The 26,440-nt window shown below is 40.4% G+C and overlaps 1 protein-coding gene across 1 annotated transcript in view; it reads right to left on the bottom strand.

The window, feature by feature from the left end:
• LOC122573644 (band 7 protein AGAP004871-like) overlaps positions 1-19,223 on the bottom strand; it is a 34,891-nt gene extending 15,668 nt beyond the window's left edge. The window contains exons 1-4 of the mRNA XM_043740300.1: positions 18,854-19,223; positions 16,114-16,326; positions 14,957-15,137; positions 11,810-11,971 (exon numbers count right to left, since the gene is read on the bottom strand). Of these exons, the coding sequence (XP_043596235.1) occupies positions 11,810-11,971; positions 14,957-15,137; positions 16,114-16,326; positions 18,854-18,914 (617 nt within the window). The 5' untranslated portion in view covers positions 18,915-19,223. The remainder of the gene's footprint in view (positions 1-11,809; positions 11,972-14,956; positions 15,138-16,113; positions 16,327-18,853) is intronic.
• Positions 19,224-26,440: the final 7,217 nt, after the last annotated feature.

The following is a 26,440-nucleotide window of genomic DNA, read 5'->3' as shown; positions in this document are numbered from 1 at the left end:
CTTACCACACTGGAAAAATTGTTCCGGCGATTTATCGATTCACGATCGCTCAGTTCTTTCAAACTGCCGCGTGGCGTACTCGCTCGCGCGTATTCCGGATGCGTGTGGGTCCACGTGCACTGGACAACTCTTTGGATTCGTAAGTCGCCCCAAGGACACCTCTGTCTTGGTGACTACTCGACAACTGCTCGTGGTTTGCTGCGAATCGCGGGAGTTGCCATCGCGCTGGTGATACTTGAGTCGCAGATCTGCAATCCTGTCCGATTGGTACTTCGGTACTTGGGCAGGGACCTGCATTTAACGTCCTCCGTAATCCTGTTCAAGTGACAAGCTCGCGGGGGTGGACCCCACTGTTCAGTTGGGGCCTTGCCTTTGTAATCCTGTTCAGCGGTCCCTCCCCGGGCTGTCGCTTGTTCAGTTGGAGTGTGTCAAATTGCAGGCCCATTTGCTGGATCACTGGTATCATCGGTCGGTGCCATCGACCGTGATAAGTTGCAATCGACGTGACAGGAATCGAGCGAAGGTCAATGCTTGGGCTTTCCGCTGAACCTTAGGGTTATCTGGTGCACGGGGGTACGTCTCGTAGGTTTGTTAGTTCTTTCGAGAGATCGCGATTTTGTTCGTTCCGAGCGCGCCGCGGTGTTTCCTTCATCGTCTGATTTTTGGGGCTCCTTTTCCATAATAGCCTCATTTTTTTTCTTTCGTTCCATGTTAGACAAATGTGTCTTTGATACGGAATGTTGCCGATAGGGTTGCGAACTATTGTGCGATGTTTGTACTGATCGATGTAATCGTTGTGTGTGAGATACATGTTGCGTTGTGTGGGAGATAGATATTGCGTTGTGCAAGCTTTGTTTTACGTTTGTAAAGACTCGTGTAACTGCTGCGTAGGAGATGGATGTTTCGCGGTTAGACTACGAAATAACTATCTCTTTACGTAGGCCCATGATCAAATAGAGTCAGAACTCGACATTCTTGCCAATAGGTTGAATGTCGAGACCGATGCATAATGTTAAATAACTCATGGGCGGGTCTCTTGCGTAGTCACCTCCTCGTGGTGAGACCCGGTAATTGGCATCGTTTTCCAAAGATTAATCAACTGATTAATTTTTGGAAAACGATACCAAGCTAAGAACTACGCACCAGTCCAGTTTGGGTCAACAAAAGCCGCCAAAAGAATTTTGGATGATCTAGACTGGACTGTAACGTGGGGCGCCGTGGGACACCGTTGGTTCAGTTTGGATCACCAAAAACCTCCAAGAGAATTTTGGATGATCTATACTGGACCAACGGTGCCCCACGGCGTCCCACGTTGCAGTCCAGTTTGAATCACCAGAAACCTCCAAGAGAATTTTGGATGATCCAAACTGGGCTGCACCGTGGGACACCGCGGGACACCGTTGGACTCCGTTGGACAGCGTTGGACACCGTTGGACACCGTTGGACACCGTTGGACACCGTTGGACACCGTTGGACACCGTTGGACACCGTTGGACACCGTGGGATATGTCTTGACTATGTCGAAGCCATTCTGAGCCCATTCTGTACAATGATACTTATTTGACTTGGAACGAGATATAAAAATCCATTCTTCTTTTCCATTGAATCTTGCAGTTAGTTTATGCGTAGGAGCGCGTCGCGTGAGTCCATTGATTCTTTTGAATGATCGTGAACGAGCGAGTTCGCGCCACGATTTCATAATAAATAATTTCTTAATTATTTGGAATACTATAATGAACGTAAAAACGATTATATATTTTATTGTTCTATTGTCCGATGTATGAAATCATTCTCTTATTTCAAACGAATTTTTAACGAATTATCTTATTGTTTCAAATTGATTTATATCACGACAATTCACTTATCGGATTCAATTTCATTTGCTACATTATGTGAATTTGCTACAGTTAACATCATAAACTTGCAGCTTAGTAACAGTTAGATTCAAATACCTGGAAGCAAGGTTTCGCGGGCGTTTGTACAGTATTCTTTTAAGTGTATTTAGTGGCGATCTTTTGAATTCTTGCAAATATTTTCCAATATTTATAACACGCGACTATAGTGTATTAGTGGAATGTATATTTCGTATTCTAATTGCAAACAGTATAATTTTTTCAAACGATTGCATTGCATTCACGGTATTCGTAATCATTTGTTCGCTATCCAGAAATATCTCACGATTTTCACCTAATATTTTTTATACTTGTTCCAATTTCTTAATAATAATTTTTAAGTGTTAAGAAATAGCAGTATTTTCTAAATAAACGTTCGATAGGAAAAAGAAGAAAATTGTCGAAACGACGTTTCGCTTCTTTTCCACCCCCCATCCCCGCCCTTAACAGCTTTATTTTCAGGAAATATTTGTGACCGCGCGCAATGCGGTTGTAGAGTCAGTGTTTGCTACGCAATAGCTTCTTTTCAATATTTTAAAATCACGATATTTTTGATTAAATTCGATCGAATAATTACACGCGAAAGTAATAAAATTTTATCAATTAAATTTGTACGCGATATTAGAGTCCTTGTTCGCCGATCATAATTTAAGCGGTCGCGATAACGTAGTCTTTTATTCTTTTTTTTTTTTGCATATTTATTTCTTTGAATATTCGTTTTCGGTATTAGAGTCAGTGTCTCCCTCAAGAGGATAAAGCCTCTCCAGGAGCTCAAGAATGTAAGTAGTTTTATATATTGTATTTCAATTTGTTCTGTTTATTATATTTTGTTTGAAATATTGTTAATTGTAAAATAAAAATGATTGATAATTTAGAAAGTTGTAAATGTCCTTTTTAATCGAAATAAAGTCTTAAAGTCTTAACATTAAAGTACAATAAAACTGTCTGATACGTATCAAAAATCACTGAATGTTTTATTTCTAAACTTTTATATTGGAGTTCCATTTTAGATACTTATTAGAATTTAGTCTTTATTATTGCTAAAGTTCCATGTTTGTTATCATGTATTAGCGATATTAATGGTATCTTATGTTTTGTTATAGACATATCACTGCTTCAATTTCTTCATCTTCATCAGGGATGCTCTAACAATGGCTCAAAAGCCAAGAATGTAAGTATTTTTCCATATCGTACTTCAATTTTGTCTATTTCGTATATTTTTCTTTGATCACTATCAATTAAGAAATACAATTTGATTGAAAATTTGGAAGGTTAGCATTTTCTGAGGTTATTCTTTCATTAAAATAAAATAAGTGTTAAAGCCTTAATACCGAATTATGAAAAAAAATGACTAACATATTTCAGAAATCATTAGATTCTTAATTTCTAGATTTTAAACTTTTCTATCAGAGTTTCAGTTTTTATACTTATCAAAGTTTATTAGAATTTCAATCTTTATTAATACCAAAGTTACTAAAGTTAATAAACCTCCATTTTTCATTATCTTCAACTTTTTAAATAATCAGCAATCACTCATCGTGTTTTGTTCTATAACAGATTTTTCGCAACCTCCATTTCTACCATTGGCCTTTCAAACGATTCCTGCCTGATGTTAGTCTCCCTGATGATATTCGCTGGGATAGTGCAGCACCCTCTCTTTCTCCGCATCGAACGGTGAGTCGCATGCATTTCTGTTCCTCCGGTCACTCAATCATGTCGTAGGATGAAAGGTCCGAATCGGCACGGGTGACCGGTTGTATTACGTAGAATTTTTTTACGAGCATAGTGACCGCGGGTATTTCTTATACCCGTGAGTAGTAACATTCTTTTTGCAAATTTATTAGTTTAGGGTAGGTCTTCTTGCACACCGCGATTATAATAATTGGTTTTTTAATAATTAGGTTAAACATATACACTTGAGAATATATTCGTGTTATTTATAAATATGCATGTTAATATTCCTTATGAATATTTGCAAATGGCAAATATGTACACGAATATACCTGTTTGACATAAGTATACTTGATCTTAAGCAATGAATTGATCGTGACAATATTTAAGTCACGTTCGTTTAATTCATTTCGCTTAGAATTTAAAATATGAATCAAAATTCATTTTTTCCCGTAAAAGAATGTGTGAAATTTTACGTGCAAGAAGACACTTCGCGACAGGCAGATTTTTGAATCAAAGCAATAATTTTGAACACTGCTTCTGCACTTTCGAGTATGTGCTTTGATAAAGAGATCGCCTGAGATTATTTCTTTCTTAGTAATATATTTAGAGTCAATTATTCGATTTGATTGAGTTTCAGTCTTCTTCAATTAACGCTACCTTGATTACAATATTCAAATTTTGTTCTGATTTATTAAATTAATACAGTAGAGTTACTTTGTTACTATTAAATTAATAAAGTAGAGTTAATCAGAAACGAAGTAGTAAAATGTAAAATCAAAGAAAGTTAGTCCGTTCAATAAAAATTACACAAACTAATCATCTTTTTAGTTCAGGATTTTCAGATTTAACCCTTTCCGTGTCCATTGTCAGGACCTCATTCACGTGCTCAGGTGCTACTTGAATGGGAGAAAGACATTGGGCACGATGATCTAGAATTAAGTAATGTAATAATTTCTCAGCGACTGACGATGCGTTAGTGTATCGTGCACGACGTATTTTCCACATTATGTGTGTGTGTTGTTAGGCCGTGGAATTGCGTCGCTTTTTCTCATTCGTTAAAACTTCAAATATTAAAAATGTCGAGATATATATCGATTCAATTCACGTCTCGATACAATCACAATTTGTGATAATATCATCCACGCGATTAAGTGTAACCACGCTTCTAATATTGCCGTAAATTTCAATTATAATTCCAAGTTTACTTACATTTATTTTAACGATATCATTTCCTCAGACGTGTTTTATCACGTTTTACGCAATGGTCACTAGCCTTCGTCAGTCGATTTCAGGAAAAAGGTACGTACCTTAGAGTGTGCATGGTGTGTTAAGCTCGGGTGTCGGAGGCGTCCCGGGACGTCCTCTCTAGTGTAGGACCTTTGCGCCCGAGCGTTTGTGTGAGAATCGTGGAGCGAGTGTGTTGGTGTGCCTGTTTTGCCATTTTTAAATATAGCGCTAGGTAGGATAGGTAGTATACTTTCTGGTATGTCTGTTAATTATAAGTAGGTAGGGCCGGGCAGGTTGGCGCAGTCTCTGGTCGGGTAGGCGCGTTTTCGTGTGACCAACCTGTTTCTGGAAATTTATTTGAAAAATCGACGGTGAAACCGGCACGAGTAGAGCATGCTCTCGTCTCTGGTTTTGCCTACCGATTTTTCGAATTTCGCGGTCGCGGTCGCGAGTGGGTTCGAAACGAACGTACATTGCTCGAGCACGCACATGCGAGTGGGCAACGATCACTGCTGTGATCGTTGGTCAGTCCATGTGTACCTCAATCAGCTTCCGCGGTTTATATTTTTATTTTACCTTTATAAGTTTTTTTTTTGTTTGCGCTTTAGAAGTCTCGAGCTTAGATTTAAGTTTCAGCGGGCATTGCGCCCGAAAAAAGAAGAGGCTATATGCCGAAGAGGCCCGGCGAACTGCCATTCAAGAAGGCAACTACTAATGACTCCCTATCCTCTGGATCATCCAGAGCATGGGAAGTCATTCTTGTTACTACTTTGTCACTATGCTCGCTTTATATTTGTAGTAGTAGTAGTAGTAGTAGCAGTAGTAGTTTTTGGTTTTTTGGCCGATATATACATCGGTCCATCGTCCCGTTGGGCAAATCGCGATTTTTCTTATTAGTGTCGCGCGAGATTAATTACGGGTTGAATTAGAGTTGCGAAATAACATCGCGGCTTTTCATTAGTGTAGCGAAAAAATGACTACGGTTTGAATTAGAGTTGCGATAAAATGATAATCGCGTTTGCTTTAGAGTTGCGATTTACGCTATCGCGTTGTCTTTTGCAATTTTTATTACGAATTTTTAGAATTTCTTATAGATCTATACGTATCAGAAGTTATCCTGTTTTTTATTGTTTAAAATTTGATTATAAAAATGTTAGTTTTCAATTAATTTTATAGTATTGCAAATAGCAATACCAGAATATTTGAAGTAACTTTTTCATATACTAAATAGTAATTTTCATTGTATTCACTATAAGAGTTAGCGTTGCGATATTGTTCCATCGCGAATTCTACTCATTCCTGTTAGCGTTGCGATAATAAATGATCGCGTTTTGTCATGTAGAGTTGCGTTTATAAAATGTCCAAACCCTCCGACTGCATTTGTCGGACACTGTCCCTGGATCACACGATACAGCTACAAAAGCTGTACAAATGTGATCACTCATCAGCAACCTTCTAAATGGTTGCACTGCGATCTCTCGCTATTAGTGTTGCGTATTATTCAAATACGAGTGCGTAGATTTACAGTTATTAGCGTTGCGTATCAAATATCGGGAATTTTCAGATTTGCCTTTTTTTTTTAATGGTAGATTAATTGATATTGCAGATGTAACGAAGCACTCGACGCGTTTGATTTTAAGAATTTTCTGCTTCATAAATATTAGTAGTAAATTAGTGTTGCGAAACAAGAATATTCAGTTCCACTCTCATCGTGTTGATCGGGTTTATATTGAGTGGAAGACGATTGAATTTTAGTAGCCCTTCTGGCTACTGCTTTGTTTCTTTTTCAGCGCCCCTTATTAATGCGCTCCTTATTGCTACGTTTATTACTGAAAATACTGCTATAAAACATATTCCTTTGTCAGCGTTAACGTTACCATAACTGCTAAAATACAGAACTTTATTACGAATGTGTAATACATATATATTTACATATATGAAATCGTAAGCGATTTCATGTATAACAAAGTATTATAATGAAATATCTTAATGTTGATACGAATGCTTGAAATATTTTTTAAAATGTAATTCATTGCTATTGGAATTAATATCGGTGATTGTTCGTTCTTAGAACCATAACTTTTAGAATTTTTCGACCGTGATATTTTCAATCTTTTAACAGTAATGTAGAATTTTATAAATATTCGAATTTCATTTGCATGAAACAAAAGTTCATTCGCGATCATCGTCACGTTTGTAGCAAAAATTCTGCAAAAAAATGATTTAAGCGCATATCTTTCGGTTCACTATGTTGCAGGTCGCTATGATTTTTCTTTCATTGTCTGATTGTTCAAGCTTCTTCTTCCTGTCTTCCCATTTTTAAGAAAAGCATATTGCGGTCACGTTGGAGTATATAACTTTTCGATATCTTCATAAGTTTACTACAACGAGTCGTATGTCTCTTTTACAAGATTCTAAACTGTATATGCAGTATCAATAGTTTCATTTTCCTTTTTTCGTTCCAAGTTAGACAAATGTATTTTTGATACCGACTGGTGCCAGTACGGTTGCGAATTATTGTACAACGTTTGTACTGATCGATGTAATCGTTTTTGCAGATTAATCAGTTGATTAATTTTTGGAAAACGACTACTACATCGATCAGTAGAAACATTGTACAATAATACGATACCAAGCTAAAAACCACGCTGATACAGTCCAGTTTGGATTACGAAAGGGCACGAAGAGAATTTTGGACGATCTATACTGGACTGCAACGTGGGACGCCATTGGTCCAGTGTGGATCTCCAAAAGCCGCCAAAAGAATTTTGGACGATCTAGACTGGACTGCAACGTGGGACGCCGTGGGACACCGTGGGACAACGATGGACAACGATGGACAACGATGGACAACGATGGACAACGTAGGACAACGTTGGACAACGATGGACAACGATGGACAACGATGGACAACGATGGACAACGATGGACAACGTTGGACAACGATGGACAACGATGGACAACGTTGGACATCGCGGGACACCGTGGGACACCGTGGGATGCGTGCGTTTTAGCCTTAATTAATCGTAAGATAGATATCTATGTTAAGTGCATTGTGAGCTCATTCTGTACAAAGATACTTATCCATCTTGGAAGGAAAGATATAAATCTCGTCTTTTTTGGTCCCCTCGCTTACCACACTGGAAAAATTGTTCCGGCGATTTATCGATTCACGATCTCTCAGTTCTTTCAAACTGCCGCGTGGCGTACTCGCTCGCGCGTATTCCGGATGCGTGTGGGTCCACGTGCACTGGACAACTCTTTGGATTCGTAAGTCGCCCCAAGGACACCTCTGTCTTGGTGACTACTCGACAACTGCTCGTGGTTTGCCGCGAATCGCGGGAGTTGTCATCGCGCTGGTGATACTTGAGTCGCAGATCTGCAATTCTGTCCGATTGGTACTTCGGTACTTGGGCAGGGACCTGCATTTAACGTCCTCCGTAATCCTGTTCAAGTGGCAAGCTCGCGGGGGTGGACCCCACTGTTCAGTTGGGGCCTTGCCTTTGTAATCCTGTTCAGCGGTCCCTCCCCGGGCCGTCGCTTGTTCAGTTGGAGTGTGTCAAATTGCAGGCCCATTTGCTGGATCACTGGTATCATCGGTCGGTGCCATCGACAGTGATAAGTTGCAAACGACGTAACAGGAATCGAGCGAAGGTCAATGCTTGGGCTTTCCGCTGAACCTTAGGGTTATCTGGTGCACGGGGGTACGTCTCGTAGGTTTGTTAGTTCTTTCGAGAGATCGCGATTTCGTTCGTTCCGAGCGCGCCGCGGTCTTTCTTTCATCGTGTGATTGTTTTGATTGTATCCTTTTCGATTGTAGTTTCATTTTCTTTCCTTCGTACAAAGTTGGGCAAATGTATCTTTGATACGGAATGTTGGCGATAGGATTGCGAATTATTGTACGATATTTGTACTAATCGATATAATCGTTGTGTGTGAGGTAGATGTTGCGTTGTGTGGGAGATAGATATTGCGTTGTGCAAGCTTTGTTTTACGTTTATAAAGACTCGTGTAACTGCTGCGTAGGAGATGGATGTTTCGCGGTTAGACTACGAAATAACTATCTCTTTACGTAGGCCCATGATCAAATAGAGTCAGAACTCGACATTCTTGCCAATAGGTTGAATGTCGAGACCGATGCATAATGTTAAATAACTCATGGGCTATTCTCGTGCGTAGTCACCTCCTCGTGGTGAGACCTGGTAATTGGCATCGTTTTCCAAAAATTAACCTGTTGATTAATCTCTACGACTTGTACAAAGTGACTTGTCGCCCATGTGTCGTTCGATTTGAGGATCACTGTACGTCCTGCTGCTTAGGCTGACCTGCTTTCGTTCGTGTAAGGAGATTTGCTCGCGTACGGGGATATTTTGACTGATTTTTAATTATCGATAACTAAAAAACAAAGTCGAAATTGCAATCTCCCCGTGTTATTTTGGCTTCAAGAATCACTCCTTAGATTTCCTGGACACCTGTAGCCAAATATCCTGTATATTATAATTTTTATTTAAATCGCCTAGTCTCGTCGAACCCGGTCGTCGGACACCACGTTCCATACTCTGAAAGTTAACATTCCCTAATGCAGGAAGTTAATCGGAGTTCGTTGGTTGGAATAATTTCAACTTTGTACCTCGTATTTTCGTGAGGACGTGGCGAGGTGGCAGGTGTCGCAGACGGTTCAAAAATTCCGCGATTATCGTAACTGTTTGTCCGCCGACAAGCGGAGTTACGCCTCGTATACGCTCGCACGCTATACGTGGCGGCTTATACATTTAAGTGCGGCTTTAGGTCGAGGTAAAAAGCACGGCTTTCTTTGGCTAGTTACACTCGACCGAAATAAAAATGCACTCCGTCTGCCTTTTACGTTTCTCCATTCGCTAGACGATGGTCATTTTTAAAACAACAAGATACGTTGCGAACATTAATCCAAATATACGAGCGCGACCATATTTTATGCAACGCATACGTTGCCAAAATGCACTTTACCATCCGGTACAGTTGACAGCGGTATAAATAGACTTCCGACGTTGCTTTCTTCCACTTAATCATTAAAAGTCTCCAACTATCCGTAAGGATCTGTATGCATCTGTTTGCATTTCGGCAAATTTCATGCGACGGAAATCTATTAGGACGTGTATTAGATGGAAAGGATATAGCGTGGTCATAAAATGAGCTGCGTCAAAATCTAGAGTATTCGAATTTGATCTTCCACCTTAACATCGTAAGAAATATCATTCTCCCGACAGGAAGTAGCAGATATGAATGCCACTCGTACAGTGATCCTCGCAGGTCTTTCACGTCCTCGCAGGTCTTTCACGTCCTCGCAAAGGGCCTCTTTAGGAAGGTACTCGAACCTTTTTCATCTTTAGAAATAGACGGCATCAGTGTCTTCTTCCTATTGGGGCGCGCGACGTTGTAAACGTCGAGACTAGGGCTCTTCTTTTTCGTACAGCTCGTCGAGGGATCGCAGCCACCCTCGAATACTGGCGTTTATGTGCGTTCACGTAGCGCTCGCACCCTTCTGAGCATGTTACGTTCATCGTGTATCGCGTAGATCAACTTCCCTTTGACACTTTGCTTTTTCATAGGCTCGAAAAGGCTCGAAAATAACAATTTGATTTTGTTATAGGATTTGAGAAAAGCTATTGAAGTTCCGAGAGAATTCTTAGACCCTATACTTGTATATTAATAGTTATCTGACGCTATTGAAATGATTTAGACCTCTCATAAGCGATATCAAAATTATCGATCGGAAATGGAAACGAGAGGAAACGTTGCGGTCGGATCGGAAGATGGCAACGTAAATTGTAATTTCAAAAGATCGAGATATCGGTTCAACTAAATTAAAATAAATGAAAGGAAAATAAGATATCTCGTGTCTGATATATTCGTTCCTCTGCAGTCTAGGTATTTTAACGCAGCAGCTTTTCACGTCGCGACTGGTATCTCAGGATAGTTCTTGAGCTAGCTTCTTAAAAGATAGCACGGTTTCAGCTTTGTGACGATTCCGGGACATACGAGTATTTAACTACGTGCATGCACAGCCTCGAGTGCCATCGAGTTATCACGGTCTACCAGAGTGGTTCTCGTTTCCCGTGGGACGTATTCTTCAACGTCTCGACGTTCTTAAGCTCGTTGTATCAAAGAAACGCGACCGCGCGCAAGCATAACTGAAATTATACCCCACCCGTTCCTACCTTCCAACATGCACTGCGTTTCTATTGCACTGTATTCCGAAAATTCAATCTAACCGAAATAAGAACACTTTTAAACAAACATAGATATCATTTTCGTTTTCTCAGATAGCTATTACAATAAAGTAGAACTCGCATTCTCGCTGTAAATTGACACGAAATGGAAAATTCCCTCGACATCGCGTCCACCGTAGAAGTCGAATGATTTCATCGAGCTTGTCGATACATCTCGATCACACACATTTTTCATCGTATGTTCTTTCCAGCATGTTCAATGGAACGAGATATATTCGCATCGTAGAGAGAGTAACCGCATCGATTGAACTCTCTTCCGCGTGAGATGGTATTTATCGTTGGCTTATACATCAAGCATTCATTCGTTTCACCATGATCGATACGACGTCGCGAACCATTCTTCTTCACGGCGACTGATTTTTTATTGTATTTAACCAAGCTGATTTCCAGTCGACTATCGGCGGTCCGTGAAAAGCAGCAGAGAACACTTTCCTCGAACGTAAACACGGATTCCGTGCACGATGATCGATCAATCGGACGTTAATTCGGTGACGAACGACACAGTATCTCTTTGAAAACTCGTCTCGGCTTTCCTTTTAACCAACTTTTCGATTTTACCTCGGCGAACAACCAGAGTTGACGCCTGCTTTACTCGTTACGAATCGTGGGCTCGTTGTTTGCTGCGTTTAAAGCGGATGTTTCAGCTTTTAAGGGTTGTCGAGATGCTTTAAAGAACGAAGCTTTCAACCGGCAGGAAGAAATTCGCCGCGTCAGGTTTCGATCGACCATTGTATCGAGCGTACTCACATTTCCACGCGTTCGACCTTGACACCCCAAGGATCCGTGGCTTCATCCAGAGACGTCTGCATGGTGTGGGAAATGGTTTCACGTTCCGAGAGGATCTCCGCTAAGTTCCTCGTACCGAGTACCGTCCTCAGTGTACTGGCCGCCAGTAATCGAGTAGAGTGACTGTAACATCACGAATTTGTTTTTATTAACGCCAGAACCATCAAGTAATAGCCATAACAATTTGAACAACGATCTTCGCGTTGATTTCTCCAATAATGACTAAAGCTTGGTGAAGTGAATAAAGGTATATATCGATTCTATTTATTTATGCGTCGTATACGCGAAATATAAATATCAATGTGGAGAATTTACTTCTGAAAAGTAATAGGGACATTGACTAAAGCGGAAGTAATTTCATCTTACAGGAACGAACATAGAAAAAATCAGTATGTTAACGTCGTAATTAGTACTGCGGAGAATTTTGTCAAATTTCGTGTCGCGCCAGCATGAATACTCGTACAATTACGCCGACGTCTTTTCCATAATTGAACATCGGTCTGGCGTGCTCTAGTTAATTAAACGTCGGCCGCTTCGCGGAGGCTGTCACGTGTGTGGTTTAAAAACGTGCGTACGAGAACAGGACATTGGCCGGCCCGTTCTCACTCAGCGGAGCATTAAATCCTATCTTTCTACCAATTTTTAGCTTCCGTCTGACATCGATTCCTTATTAGTAATTAAACTAACAGTACGGATCGATGTTTTTCTTTTTTAAAAAAAGGAATAAAAAACGACTGGTCGATGGAGTTTGTTAGAAAAGCGTTGCATCATCGAAACAACGGAAACTCTTGCCTCGAATTATCGAACACTAGACAGGAACACTACGCGAGTCGACAGCGGACTCAATTGCCGAGATTTCCAGGTCGATCGTGCCGGCGCAACTTTTACGCAATTAATCAGGCTCTTTCTCTGCATGGCGCAAATTATCCAAGTAATTTTGTCACGCTCTCGTAATTCCTCGAGGAGCTGTCTCTCGCATTTTTCTCCAACATCGGTGATTCCCTCTCCGGATGGTTCTGCTCCGTTCTCTCGGAACTGTACGGCTCCCCTGATGCTAATTAAAATTTCAGAAAATAGTGTCCGCGTTAATTAACCCAGTCGTTCAAGAAGTTCTAATTAATTCGCCGCGTCTCAGAAATTTCGTCACCTATGTTCTATTTCGTCTTAATTCAAACCGCAAATATGACGAGAGAGAGAGAGAGAGACTCACCGTTATTTCTTTTCATAGTAGCTCATCCGAGTATTTGAGCTCTCAGAGAAATTTTTTATGAATACATCATGCCCGTGGCACAAAATATTTTGAAATTTCGTCAGCGTTGTAAGAAAACGCGATTTTTAACGACGTCGTTATTCTATTATGATAATACGCTACATTATACCGCGCTGCATTATGTAATAAGACACGATACGTCCTTGACTATATTGATAAAATATCACGATTATATTGATAAAATGGTGCAATGAATTTGAAAATGTATACAGGAGTTAGAAGATACTTGGTTATTCGAGAAGTTCGTGGCGTTTTTATTATGAAACAATATGAAATATGTACATATAAATTGTTAATTTCTACAATATTTAATAGGCAAAACAATTTTCTATCCAGGTCCCATTTCTCTAATAATAATTCGCAAATATACGAGTCGGCATAAATTGCAACGTTAATGAAGTTCCAAGATGTTTCATATAACGCGTATATTATATTTGTAGAAATTGTCTCCAAGATTTTTCTGAATCGTTGTATTTCTCTAATTTTTTGATTCTGTTTTTCTTCCATCAAACGTTGTTTTCGATTAACGTTTCGTTCCTCGAAAAAGTTAATAACGCGAGAATGGGGGAGATCGATCGTCACGTCGAAGAATAAATTAATAAGCAATTTTCGCGTGGAATTTCGGTAAAATTCATGTGCAAATGGTCGACAAACGAACTTTCAATTCGGTGTGACGGCGCCACCGAGGAAATTGCGCGATGATGTCGCGCCACGTCCAGTGTATTATTTTTTTTCATGCTTCGTTCAAACCAAGAGAAAATCGTGACTGGTAATTTTCATTTCTTCTCTTTTTCTTTCTCTTTCCCACCTCAACTCCTCGTCATTTTTTCCCTCGTTGGATCGTACTATAACGCGGTCGCGTTCCTACGTTTTCATTTCGTTGTTTGTATTTGGTGATACGCGGACGAGAAGAAATAGAAAAAGAGAAGGTGGCGCGAGGGGAACAGAAAACTAAATGTTACGAGTCTTTCAACGAGCTGTCGCTGGTCCTTTCGCCAGCCATTTGCATTACGCGGATGAAATCTCTTTTACGATAGCGTACATTTCCTCGGACGGTTCCACTTCCGTCTCCCTCGCGACGCATTAGCACGCTTTCTGCGTGCCGCGTCCATTTTGCCAGGTTAGAAGGGGAAAACACGGTTACGGTATTACCGCAATTAAAAATTTTATGTGCTTTACGACGTCACAGGGAAGAACCTCGTCGTGTTCATTCTGATATTAAACAAGATCAGATACTTGGTTGATCCTATAGTTTTATCACTGTCGTATACAACTGGTTATTCAAGTAGAATAATCGATGAGATCGACGTGTATGCACGTCAGTTTGATCTCAGCTATTTATAAATTAGCCAAACTAACGCGTGACGTTCTCATAAAATTTCGAAAAACGCTCGATGTTAATTTTACATCGCGAAGCAAGTAGAGAAACACCTTTAATCGTAACAAACGTAGGCAAAATGACGCGCTTTCCACGTTATGCTATATATTTTGTTATACCAGCGTCTCTAGAACCGCAGCTAAACGTAACTGTGTCCAACGATGTACAATAGGAGGATTTTTCGCGTATTGAATTGATCGAGTTCAGAGAAATAGAATTTTACTGGTTTCAAATTCACATTGTAATGGAATCCTACTGTATTTTAACTTAATCAAATGTTGAAAATTTACAGAGATGCAAGATGAGATTAGTTTGACTTTTTATAATTAGCGATACATTTGTACGAGATCAGTGCTATCGTGTATTTCATTTGCTTAATTAAAGGGTAATTCTATGCTTTCGATATTTGCTGCCTTGATTCGCTCAAACCAGCGAATCGATGGGATCGAATTTCACGTACCTGTAATTGGCTATCTTGATTACGGCATTCAGTGGCTCCTTTATGCGGTAGTAGATGACCGCGTCGACACTCACCGTGACGGAATCTTTGGTGAGAACTTCCTGCGGTGGAACATCGAACGACACCGTCCTCAGGTCGACGCGCACACAGTTGTCCACGCATGGCATCACGAAAAACGTCCCTGTTGAACGATCGCATCGCTTGGTTAACAAATATCTGCCCTGTCGTTTTCCATCAAATCGAACGCAATTGTTGTAGCGTTCGACTTGCGGGAGGGTGGATGTATTTTCGTGAAATTTTCCACTTGAACAAGTAATTACAGGTACTTAAATTTATGTAGCAAATATTGATTTACACGTTGCACTTATGACGTTTACACGATGCTTGTTAAATACACAGATAAATAAATATCGTGCCTCGTTCCGATATATAAACGAGTATCGAGCGCCAAATGAATTAATTTTTATTCAATAATCGAGAACAAGAGGAAGTTGTACTTAATTTGATATATTCGGAAAATCTGTAGAAAATCATACACCGGGGCAAAAATGTGTATTTTTAATTGAAAAATTCGGTAGTCATATTCGGTAAGCATTTATTGCCATATCGAGGTAACTGCCAATAAATAAAGATTTATTCCAAAATATTTATGCGCCAGTGAATTATCGAATTTACTTTTTCACAAATATTCCGTTCTTATTTTCGATCATTGTCGAAAATGTACCATAGCGTTTCACGACTCGCTAGACAAGTTACACGATGGGATATGTCCAAGTATTTATTTACGTTGTATTCCGAAAATCATTGTCAATCATTTTCGGCTTCCATATTGAAAAGTAAGCGGTGGCCTGGCTAAAATTAGTATCGAAAAAATTGTATCACGAACCCACGGTGTTCATAGATTGCTCTTCAATTTTTCTTTTTGGCCATAGTTAAAATATAGCAGTCAACGGAGGAAAAAGCTAAAGCAAACGAACGTGAATTAAATATAAAATTTCATACAGCACTCCCCTATTATTTAAACCATTTTCCGCTTCCCTCTGTTCGGAATTTCAATCATGTCGAAGGTTTCCTCGCGTTCAAAGCACGATCGTGAGCTTATTATTCAAACTGCTTGTTTCGGAATGAAGAAAAGTGAAATTGCGTTGCCTATTTACCTGGGCCGTAAGCGCCGCTCTTCAACCTTCCCATTCTGAATACAACGGCTCTTTCGTACTCCTGCACGACCTTGAACGTGAAGCACAGCGAGAAAGGAAACGTAACGAGCACCAGTAAAAACGACCCTATGGTCGCGACCACTTCGACGAATCTCGTCATTGCGCCGACCTTGTTGTCGTCCATCATTTCCACGCGTGCCACCGAGGAGTCCTCTATTTTCCCAACAAATAAACCAGAGAAAAAGAAAATGACGGCCGTTGGCAGGGTTACAGGAGGAATTACAGCCCGGTCATAAGAGGGTCGAAGCTACCTACGAACGTTGCACAACGAGCGTCCAATTTCGCGAGCGTTATGGTTGCGCTTGATTGGTTCGACTAACTATATATAAAAGATATGTAAATAAACGTGCGATTATCAAGCGTTTACAGAATCATTTCGCAAAATAATTTATCGACTAATAACATCAGGGAATCTACAAGTTGCAAGTTATACGCATTTTTCTTTAAACCGTAGAATTTTATGTCAAATAATATAATCGGATAACTTGTAATTTGAAAACTTTACTTTCGAAATTTCATTCGTTTAATCATCGAACCTGTAAGGTACGAGAATTTATTAGAAAACAGCGAGAGGAACGTTCGTCTACACTTTCGTCGTTAGAAAATGTTGCCAAAGTGAAATACGAGCATTCGTTCGCTTAGTTTTAAACACGCTATAACGTTACGCTAGGACGCAACGGAAGTCACGACGCTCATCTCAACGTTCATCGAATCGAGATAGAACGTGGAACGTATCGCAAGCGCAATCTCTTTCCGAAAGGGATGGAAAACGTTTGGAGTTTCGGTCGAGTAATTAATGGATGTTCGATGGGGGTGATTTGTCACTGGTTATACGGTCGACGATTTCCTTCCGTTCGGCGAGAGCGCGTGTCCCTTTTCGGTGATACCGCGTGCAAAAGCAATCATGCAAAGGCCTCTCTCGCGCGCACGGATCGTCCTCGGTAAATTGCGCGTGAAATGGAACGGCTGCCAGAAAAGTAATTCGTCCCCCGCCCATCCACGGGCTTTCTCATTAATTTCATCGCACCACTCTGCGTTTCTCCGCTTTTCTTGAAAGCTCTTCAAAATCCACCGGACGCGATTTCGCCCCGTCTCATCGTTCCATTGTCGCGAAATCACGAGAATCTTGGCATCGAATATCGCTGAGTTTATCATTTAACCCGTTCGAGTCTCGTTCGCGTTGACACTAAAGGCTACGATTACGCTGAATGAATTAACTTTTCACGTAGAATATCCGCCTTGTCCGTTTGAATCGTCGTTATTGCAACATTCTGTGTTCGACTGTTCCGGTGTATCGATAGCCTAAGGCCGGTTTCACACGGAAATACACGCATCGTCGATAAGTTTGAATGTTACTATTTGTTTCAATACTTCGTCATAGGGTACACGTCCGTGTGGAAACGGTCCAAGGCAACAAAATCGACGGAATCACGAGCGGAATTTTAGAAGAGGACGATTCGGCAGGCGGTTTATTTCTGGATTAAAATACGCATTAATAAGCTGGGAGTTCGTTAAAGGGACGAAAGCTGACGACGGTGTAGTACAAAACATCCGGCGTTAAAAGTACGATTGTCGATGATTTAATGTTTATCAAATCAGACGCGTACAGAGCTGGAAATGGCGTCTATTTTAGATCGTGCGATGCGCAACGCGAGCGTTACTCGCTTGAAATTATTTATACCGTGAATCTATCGCGGCGTTACGAGCAAAGAGTATCTTTCTTTTTGTTTCTCTGTTCGGTTGACGAATAATAGCTTGGTTCGAGTACCGATACTTTGCAACGAATCGCATTTACCAGATGCATGGCTACGCCGCATTATCGTTCCTGTCGTCGCAAAGAGAGAAAGTACAGCGGAAACTATGCGACATTTGTTTCATTGTTACAACTTTCGTCCCCTTTCCTTCGTTTCTCTTATTTCGCCACGACTTTACAATGACAATGAGAAAGTATCGGGTCATTCCATAAGTAACGTCCTATTTCACTTTGCATGTTGAATTTTTCAAGGAAAGATCGAACGTTCGTTCCATGAAAATTTATAATCAGCAGTTGGAAAGATTAAAAATGATACTGATACGGAAGAAACGATGAATATCGGTGGACAAAAAGGGTAAACCTGTTTTATCGTGACGAAGCTCATTTTCTGTAGAGGCGACGTTGAGAAAAATAAAAGAGCATAATCGAAGGGCACAGGTGAAAAACATAAATCACATTTCCTGTTTTTATACGGGCTCTGTCTTCAAAGCAACCAACTTGTGGATATATCTTTCCACTTGGGTGTGCTGTTGTGAAAAATAGGGTTTTACCATTTATGGGAGATTTTTATGAGCGCTTTCTACCAAGCTCCGTGACCCTCTAGATATTTAGTCGGCAATGGTGCGTCGTTCCGTACGAGACGAAAATCGTGAGCGCCGCATTTCACGATGACCGAAATCGTTGAGCAAAGAATTCGCGTTAAATTTTGCAAAGAATTTGGCCATTCTTGTTCCGAAAGCATCGACGCAACTCGTAAAGTCACCGGCGCCATTGTAAACGGAGATAGAAATGATTTCGCATTATAAGCTGCGAACGAAATTGTAACGAAAGGACCGACAAAGACGCGGAATTTTTCAAATTTACACACGTAAACATGAAAATTACTTATGGAACGATCTGATAGTATGGAGCAACGTGGTGTCTCACTGAACTCAACGAAGCACTCGACTCCACCGCTGTCGGTTTTCGCGCATCCGTAGTGTACCATGCCGCGAAGGACTCAATCGCCTCTCTCTTTATCCGCCCTTTGCTTTGCTTTTCTTTCCTTTACTTTCCTTTCTTTCTTTCCTTTCACCGTCCGTTTCTTTGAAGCACAAACTGAACGAAACCACTCGGTCGGACAGACTTTGCTTCTCCGACTCCGAGAAAACTCGCTGCAACGTTTCCGATACACTTTCCACTCTTTAGTTGTTCCCGCAGCGATCAGCCAATCGCTGCATCGAATTTCTTCGAGGTTCTGCTTTACCTGTCAATTCGAAACCCATCGGTTTTAACACCGTGTCGAAGAATACGCGAGAATCCGTGCACGGTGAAGGCAATTCGGTTACTAAAGCGGCGCGAGAGCTCTGGCGAGAAGCTGGCAGATTGGATGAACGAAGGCTCGATTCCAAGTAGAAATAGTAAGACCGTTCGATCGCTTGGCCTCTGCCACACGCGTCGACCGCAAACCTCTACCAAATTAACCGGTCGTCATGCCATGAAAGAACACGTTCGCTGTTTATATACATAATGAGTAATTGCACAGTGTGCGGATCGACGAAACGCAGCATTTCGCGGTATGGCGACCGTCCAAAGAAGACGAGCCTTCTGGGCTTCGTCATCGAGAACGTCGACCGAGACGAACGTTTTTCGATACGCTAGGCAAAGGCTCCATTTGTTAAGAGGAAATTTTAATTAACGATCGATCGAACGTACTTCAGCTGACTGAATCTACCGGAAATCGAACTCCATTCATGCACAGATCGGCCGAATAACACGTACGATGTACGTGCAAGCGGACACGAGACGATTCCTCGCGAAAAGATTAGAAGAAGCTACAGATTAAAATTGATTCATACGACGCTTCGTTTTCGAGAAACGCGGAAAAAGTCTTCTGCTCAGGACGCTTTGTTTACGGGCAAAATAAATTAGAGCATCTATCGTACTCGTGTACTAGGTCAATTTTTGACTAAACACGTTCAAACTCTATTTCCTTGAAAATGAAGCCGACTGTGAATGATTGATCTGGCGCTAATTAAAGTTCCGCTCAAACGAGCAGGGCTCTGCTGTACTTTACGAAATTCTTTCGTCGAATCTTATCTTCCTCTCTGCCAAATTCGTTATCGTTATGCGGGGAAATTGTTTAGTAGCCGTAATTTCTGACTCGCGATTCGTGAAATATCACTTGTAGGCAATGAGACGCGGAAATCTCTCTTCAGGAGCCGCGTCGGGCATCCGTGTTTTTGCAGCGGACCGAGCGTCGGTAATCTAAACATTCCCCGTCATCGAACCGCCGATGATCGGTTTTAGTCAGTCGCCGAGAAAACGTCAAGAGGTCCAGATTCGAAATTTCGGTCGCCGTCGTCGCGTAAAATACTTGAGTAAATGAACGTCCTTTTCTTTTTATTTTTTAATTATTTAATTTGTACTTTACAATTTGTCCAGCTGGACATTCGGTAAATTTTTCTAGCTTAATTGCTAAATAACATGTAGATGGCTACTCCCAACAGGATACCGTCTTTGAGTTTGACTATTTTATTTCTTTAGAGCGAGGTCAGTGGGGTGTTTTCTTTTCAGTCTTCTTTCTATGAGAGTTTTGCTCGCTTCAGCAGACAACTGGTTTCGATGTGTTGCCGTTTTTTCCTTATATTTTTCTGCGCAGCTACCGATTTCTTCTTTGACCGGTTGGTATTTTTAAGTCTTTGCGTATATCCTGAATAAATGAACGAGACTCATTTTTTTTTTTTTTCAAAACATTTATTATCCCTCTTCCTACACACCAATAACATTAGGTCGATCGCGCAAAGGTAGCTTAATCCTTTGATTTACGGTTACGATTCGATCAACCTGGCTCCTGCAAATATTTCAATGTCACGGTAATTAAGATTCCTCAGCCGGTCGCGACACCGAATCATTCCACGAGAAGAACCCGTGAAATCGATTTAACGTTGAGTTTCGTCAGGTCGACATTGGGGTTACGCGCTTTATTCTCGTAATTGAGCGTTTATCGCGGCGGACGGAGTGAAATTTGAGAATTTTCCAGAGAACGAGAGCCGCACAAGGCAATCTGCGCTTTAATTCTCCGATCGGGAGGAATCTCGGCTCCGGAAACGAGAGGTTAACGCGTTCCGGACGAGCTTTCTTTGAACGACTGGAATACACCGCGTAATCGAGAATAATGGGAAATCGAAAGCAGCCTGTTTAACCATTATTTTGGCAACCGCAATATGCAGGCTCGTTTGCGAAACCGAGATGCCTGAGATTTCCTGAATTTTCCCTTTTCGCCGGATTAGATGTAGACTGATAGTTTCGCTTCCACGTTTCCCAGAACATTCCAGCTTTTTATTGTATAATTTTATATTTCATTCTATAACGGTCCGTTCACTTTGAAAGTGACGTGGGTCCATTTTTCGAAGAACTGACGTTTACTTTGACGTGAACTTTTTATCGATAAAAGATTTCTAGTTTAAATAATAAACTACAAACAAAATGTTCTTTTGCTTTTGCCCCTTCCCGTGCCATTTAGCTCGACGAAACTCGGACCTAAGCGGTAGTACTGATGGGAACTAACATTCGATCACGATCCTTATATTATAGCAAACGCGCGATAAACACTTATTAATCACGACATAGTACCACGCCAGGAAAATTGACTTATATTCTCCATGAGAATTGACTGTAAAATACATCCAAATAAAAAGAAAAGAAAAAAAAATATATTGCGATGTTTATGTTTGGCCCCTGTCTTTCTGTTTGCGAGCCTGGCTCGTGATATTCATGTTTGGGCCAAAATCTTCGTCCCGAGTCAGACTCGTTCAAGCACGAGAAGGGATTAATCGATTGAAATTTCGTTAATACATGGAATTACGTAACCATTCATTTCAAAGATGGTACAAGTCCATTTCTTGTAATCTATTATCCCGTTTAAACAATCGATATATCAATGAGCAGAAACAAATAATGGCGAATATAATTCTAATCTCTGTATATTCCATGTATGTACGTTATGCGTGTTATTCCATGCATATGAACACGTTGTTTAAACGCGAACCGATAATATACTCGTAAATCGCAATTACATTTATCGAATTACCGTTATCGCCATTAAATTGTTAGATTTCAATTGAATTATTATTATTACATTCAAAGTATTATCACTTTATTAACCGTATCGATGCTCAAGTCTAACATCGAAGAAGCTATCTCGTTGTTATATTGCTTTCTTTTCTCGATGAACAACCTCGAATTAACAGTAGAATCTGATAGCGATACAGTTACGTTTACTGTAGTCTGACGTAATAACAGTGTAGGAATGTTAATTTATTTAGTTTTATTTTACTTATTTTCAAATAATAGATATTACAAGGTATTTACAAACAAAGGTGGATCGAAGCATAGAACGTAAACTTTAAATAATTAAAATTTAATGAATTGCAGAATTCGCTAACTTTGCATGCGATGCAAGTCCATTCGCGTGCGAAAGAAAGATACCTATTGGTCGAGTTAATTCTAAAAAAAATACTATTGGAATTTGCATCTGCTGAAACACACAGAGACGTGCACAAACCAAGCAAACGGTATCAGAATTTTTCGATGGGAACGTAAACGTTTTGAATATTTGAAAGCAAAGGAAAATGGACTCGTGCTACTTTCAGAATAAACGACCCATATGATTACAATAGTATGAGAAAATTACTCGAGACTACGTGAAAGTACAGCGACATTACAGCGAATTGTAGCCCGAAAAGTAGAAATGGCTGCGCGTGCTACGCGGAAAAGAGTTACAATGTTGCGCCGGCATCAGAGTTAACCATTTTGCGCGTCGCACTTTCATTTCTTTCATTTTCTCTAATTAGCAAAAGAGCCGTCAAATTAATTAAAAACGTCACCCTCGTAAGAGAGAATGAAGTTTGAAGGCGTTCTCGAGCAGAGAACATCGCGTCGAAGTGTTGCGTGAATTTTCCAAATTACTGCGAGCAGAGGGAAAAATCTGGTCACGAGCGATGCGGCACGAAAGCGGCGACAGAGTTGGTAAAAAGTGTCCTGCTCTTTTTCGCTCCGGATCCCGGTCTTGGGAAGACAAGCTTCGCAATTAAATAATTGCGCACGAGTTTACTCCGGCAACGCTTTAAAAACGAGCTTCTTCCCTCCACCTCGTTTTCTCTTCCTTCTTTTTTTTTTTTTTTTTACCCCACTACGTGCCTGCCCGGGCGAAACTGCTTTCGAACGTCCCGCGGTTTTTCTTTCGATCGCTTTGATTGCTTGTCCGGGCGTTATACCGCGAGAATTCGAGTTTCGAGCGTCGAGGTCCATTAGACTAATGAAACTGTGCTCCAGCTTTGCAAGGACGCTTTTTCTTTTGATCTAAATCCGAACACGGCAACAAACGTGACTCGTTTCTTCCCCAATCATTCCGACTATCAGCCAGAAATTCAACGATTTTCACCAGCTATAGATAAAAAAAGAAAAAACAAAGTGGCGATAAATGGTCGTATAAAAGTTTTATCTATCGCTTTGATTGTATAATGCTGCTAGAGGCTATTCTTTCGAATAGAAACGCACGTCTGCTACATCTGTCCTCGACGATGTGTCGGTGTACTTCAACAAAAGCTATTCAGAATCCTCACTCAGCTTAATTTAAGCTTTAATTAACCTTTTCATGCTTGAATTCAATACGCGCAACATTGTTAACTAATAATACTGACAGATTGTTAACTAATTAAACGATGAATGATCTGTTCTGGGTAAAACTGGTCCCACATTTTCCTACATCGTTTCATAGACAATTTTTACGAATGTTGAAGTAATTACTTCAAGGAAAACTCTACATCTTTTATGTTTATGTATATCCGTGACCTGGAGACCGCTATTACGCAGAAAATAGAATTTAGTGAAACAAAAATATACGAAATAAGGAGACGTCCGTATTATCGTGCCCTTGAATATAAATTATGTTTGGGGTTACAAAGAAACGAAAGAGCTATAAGATGATTTCTATTGTTGTTTCTTGTAGCCTTCAGCTACAGCTACAAGGTTAACCTTTTTGGTAATGTCCTTTGCTAGAAATATATGAACGTGTGCCCCCTATCGATTCTTTTGTATTGCAACACTATGAGCCTGAGGATCTGGATTATACTTATACTTATACCTTTATTTATTTAAATATATCTTTTTATTACAAATTCATCCACTCGTCCTTCTACCAATCAACCTCAACAATAGATATATCGTATACCTCGTAGAAAAGTTTTCGAAATTTCGTCCGTATCGTAAGGACGCGACTATCGGTGTGTACATTGGTAAAATTTACAAATTTGAAAATGTATGTAGTATCCTCAATGGAATATAATGTTATTATACCCTAGTATTTGTAATTTATTTACAATGAATGGATTGTACAAATATAGACAGAAAAACGATGGTAGTTTAATATGAACTAATCGCAATAACACGCTACAATCTAGACAACTCTCCACACAACGGATCCAACGTTCTCTCTCACGCGGACCACACTCTCTCGACAACACTAACAGCACTACATCGACGACGCAACTCGCACTCTCTGACCTCTCGATTGACACTCTTCGACTTCTCAACTAAAACTGCCCTGCTCTCGCATGTCTTTTGTCTTCCCGTAGACCCACCACACGCGTGTTCCGCGACCGCTCGTGGCCAAGGCCACGTAGACCTTTTCTATGAAACTATTCACTCGAAGGACCGACGACACATTTACGGGCTCATCGGCACCTCGGCTCTCGGGACATTGTTTATGGTTTAACCCTTAGAGTGCAATGGATGCATATATGCGTCTGGCGAAAGTCATCGGTGTGAATTAAGGACGCATATATGCGTTTGTCAATTTTTCCGAACAGCTACGCAAAAGTAATACTATTACGTTTGTGTGAGATAAATATAAATGCATTTCAATGTTAATGCCAGGTTCGAAGAAACTGTCTTCTCTTTTTTTTTTTTTTTATTTAATACTTTGCATTCACAATTTGTCCAATTTGGACATTTGGTAGAATAATCGTGTCGGCACAACACAATTATCAAGAAGAAAATGTGTTGTTCGTGTGAAAAATAAGAGAAGGAACGACGGAAAATGCGATGTCGGATTATGTATCGATTATTGTTTTGAAATTTTTCACGCACAACTGAATTATTAACTTGTGTTATATTTACTAAATTTAGTTTTCTAGTTTATCGTTTTCTAGTTTACTACCCAAATTCTAGTTTATTGTGAATTTCAATGTTTATAATAGATAATTAATACTAAAAAATAACGCTCTTGAATCATTTAATCTCGTACAAAAGAATTACTATAACTTATTACGCTTTGAATAGTCAATCAACAGAGTTCAGTATAGCGAAAAAGTATTCAGTCCACAGCGATCGTCAACGCTGGCAGCATGCCGTCCGTACGGATGGCATAGGCTCCGAGTATTCAGCACTCTAAGGGTTAAAAACACCTCGGCTCTCGCGACATTGTATGTGGTTCACCCGCTAACTCCTAAGCCTTATGTCCGCGATACTACATGTATATACATAGAAGCTACAAGGCGTCACAGTGGATTTGTACGAATAATGGGAAAAAATTACAATTAATGTTACGATTGATGAGTGCTACTCATTGGCGCGATCAAACGGTCAGTGAAACTGGTTAGTTCCTACTTCGTTGATATTCCACGTTTTAACGCTGATCACGCAATTCACGTGGTTTCTGGTGCGGCAAAATCATCGACGCAGTAACAAAGTGGCAATTGTTTGATCGTAACATCAGGAAACGACGCTATCCCGCTAATTTGCATGTTGCGACGAAATTTTATTTCCTGTCATTTGCGGGCGAATCGGAAAATTCCCACGGTTAATAACAATTATTATCACGATCCGATTCGACTGTAAAATCGTTAAAGTGGAATACCCGAACTGCTTATTTCAAATGAAACGAGAAGCTTTCCCATAAGACGTACGTTTACCGATGTTCGTCCGATATGGAACAAATTGTTTGTACTCGGCCGTTGTTAATAACGCGTTGCCGACAGACTGAAGCAGGACGCGGCATATAAAATTGGAATATTCATAAACCATCGTTTCTAAGAATAACGATCGTTGAAACGCAACTTCCATGATCATCGTTGTCTTGTGCGTTTACTTTCTCGCCCTGTGATATTTATTTTCTCGGTAATCTGGATCAGGTACGACGTTTTGTATAAAAGCAGCCTGTGCTCCAATATTTACGACGTATACGTACGTACTTGACGATTTTTCCGAAATTTCCCATGAAAAGACGTTGTTCCACATTTTCTTTCCACGATTTATCTTCTCGCGTGTAATCGATCCTCTGGTTCGGTACTGCCCTGTATATTATTAGCGACAGCCGGATAGTAAGACGATTTTCGCGCGAAATTATTTAAATGAAATTGTCAGGACCTAACGTTAGCGATTACAGTCAACTAGTCACAGCACGTTCATTCGATGGCCATTTCGCTAGCAATTTATTCGTCGGCGAGCAACGATGGAATTTCCTTCCACTTT

This window comes from Bombus pyrosoma, linkage group LG2, assembly GCF_014825855.1.
Source record: "Bombus pyrosoma isolate SC7728 linkage group LG2, ASM1482585v1, whole genome shotgun sequence".
Taxonomy (NCBI): domain Eukaryota; kingdom Metazoa; phylum Arthropoda; class Insecta; order Hymenoptera; family Apidae; genus Bombus; species Bombus pyrosoma.
The sequence above is the reverse complement of the archived record's forward strand: the minus strand, read 5'-3'. Positions and strand labels throughout refer to the sequence as shown.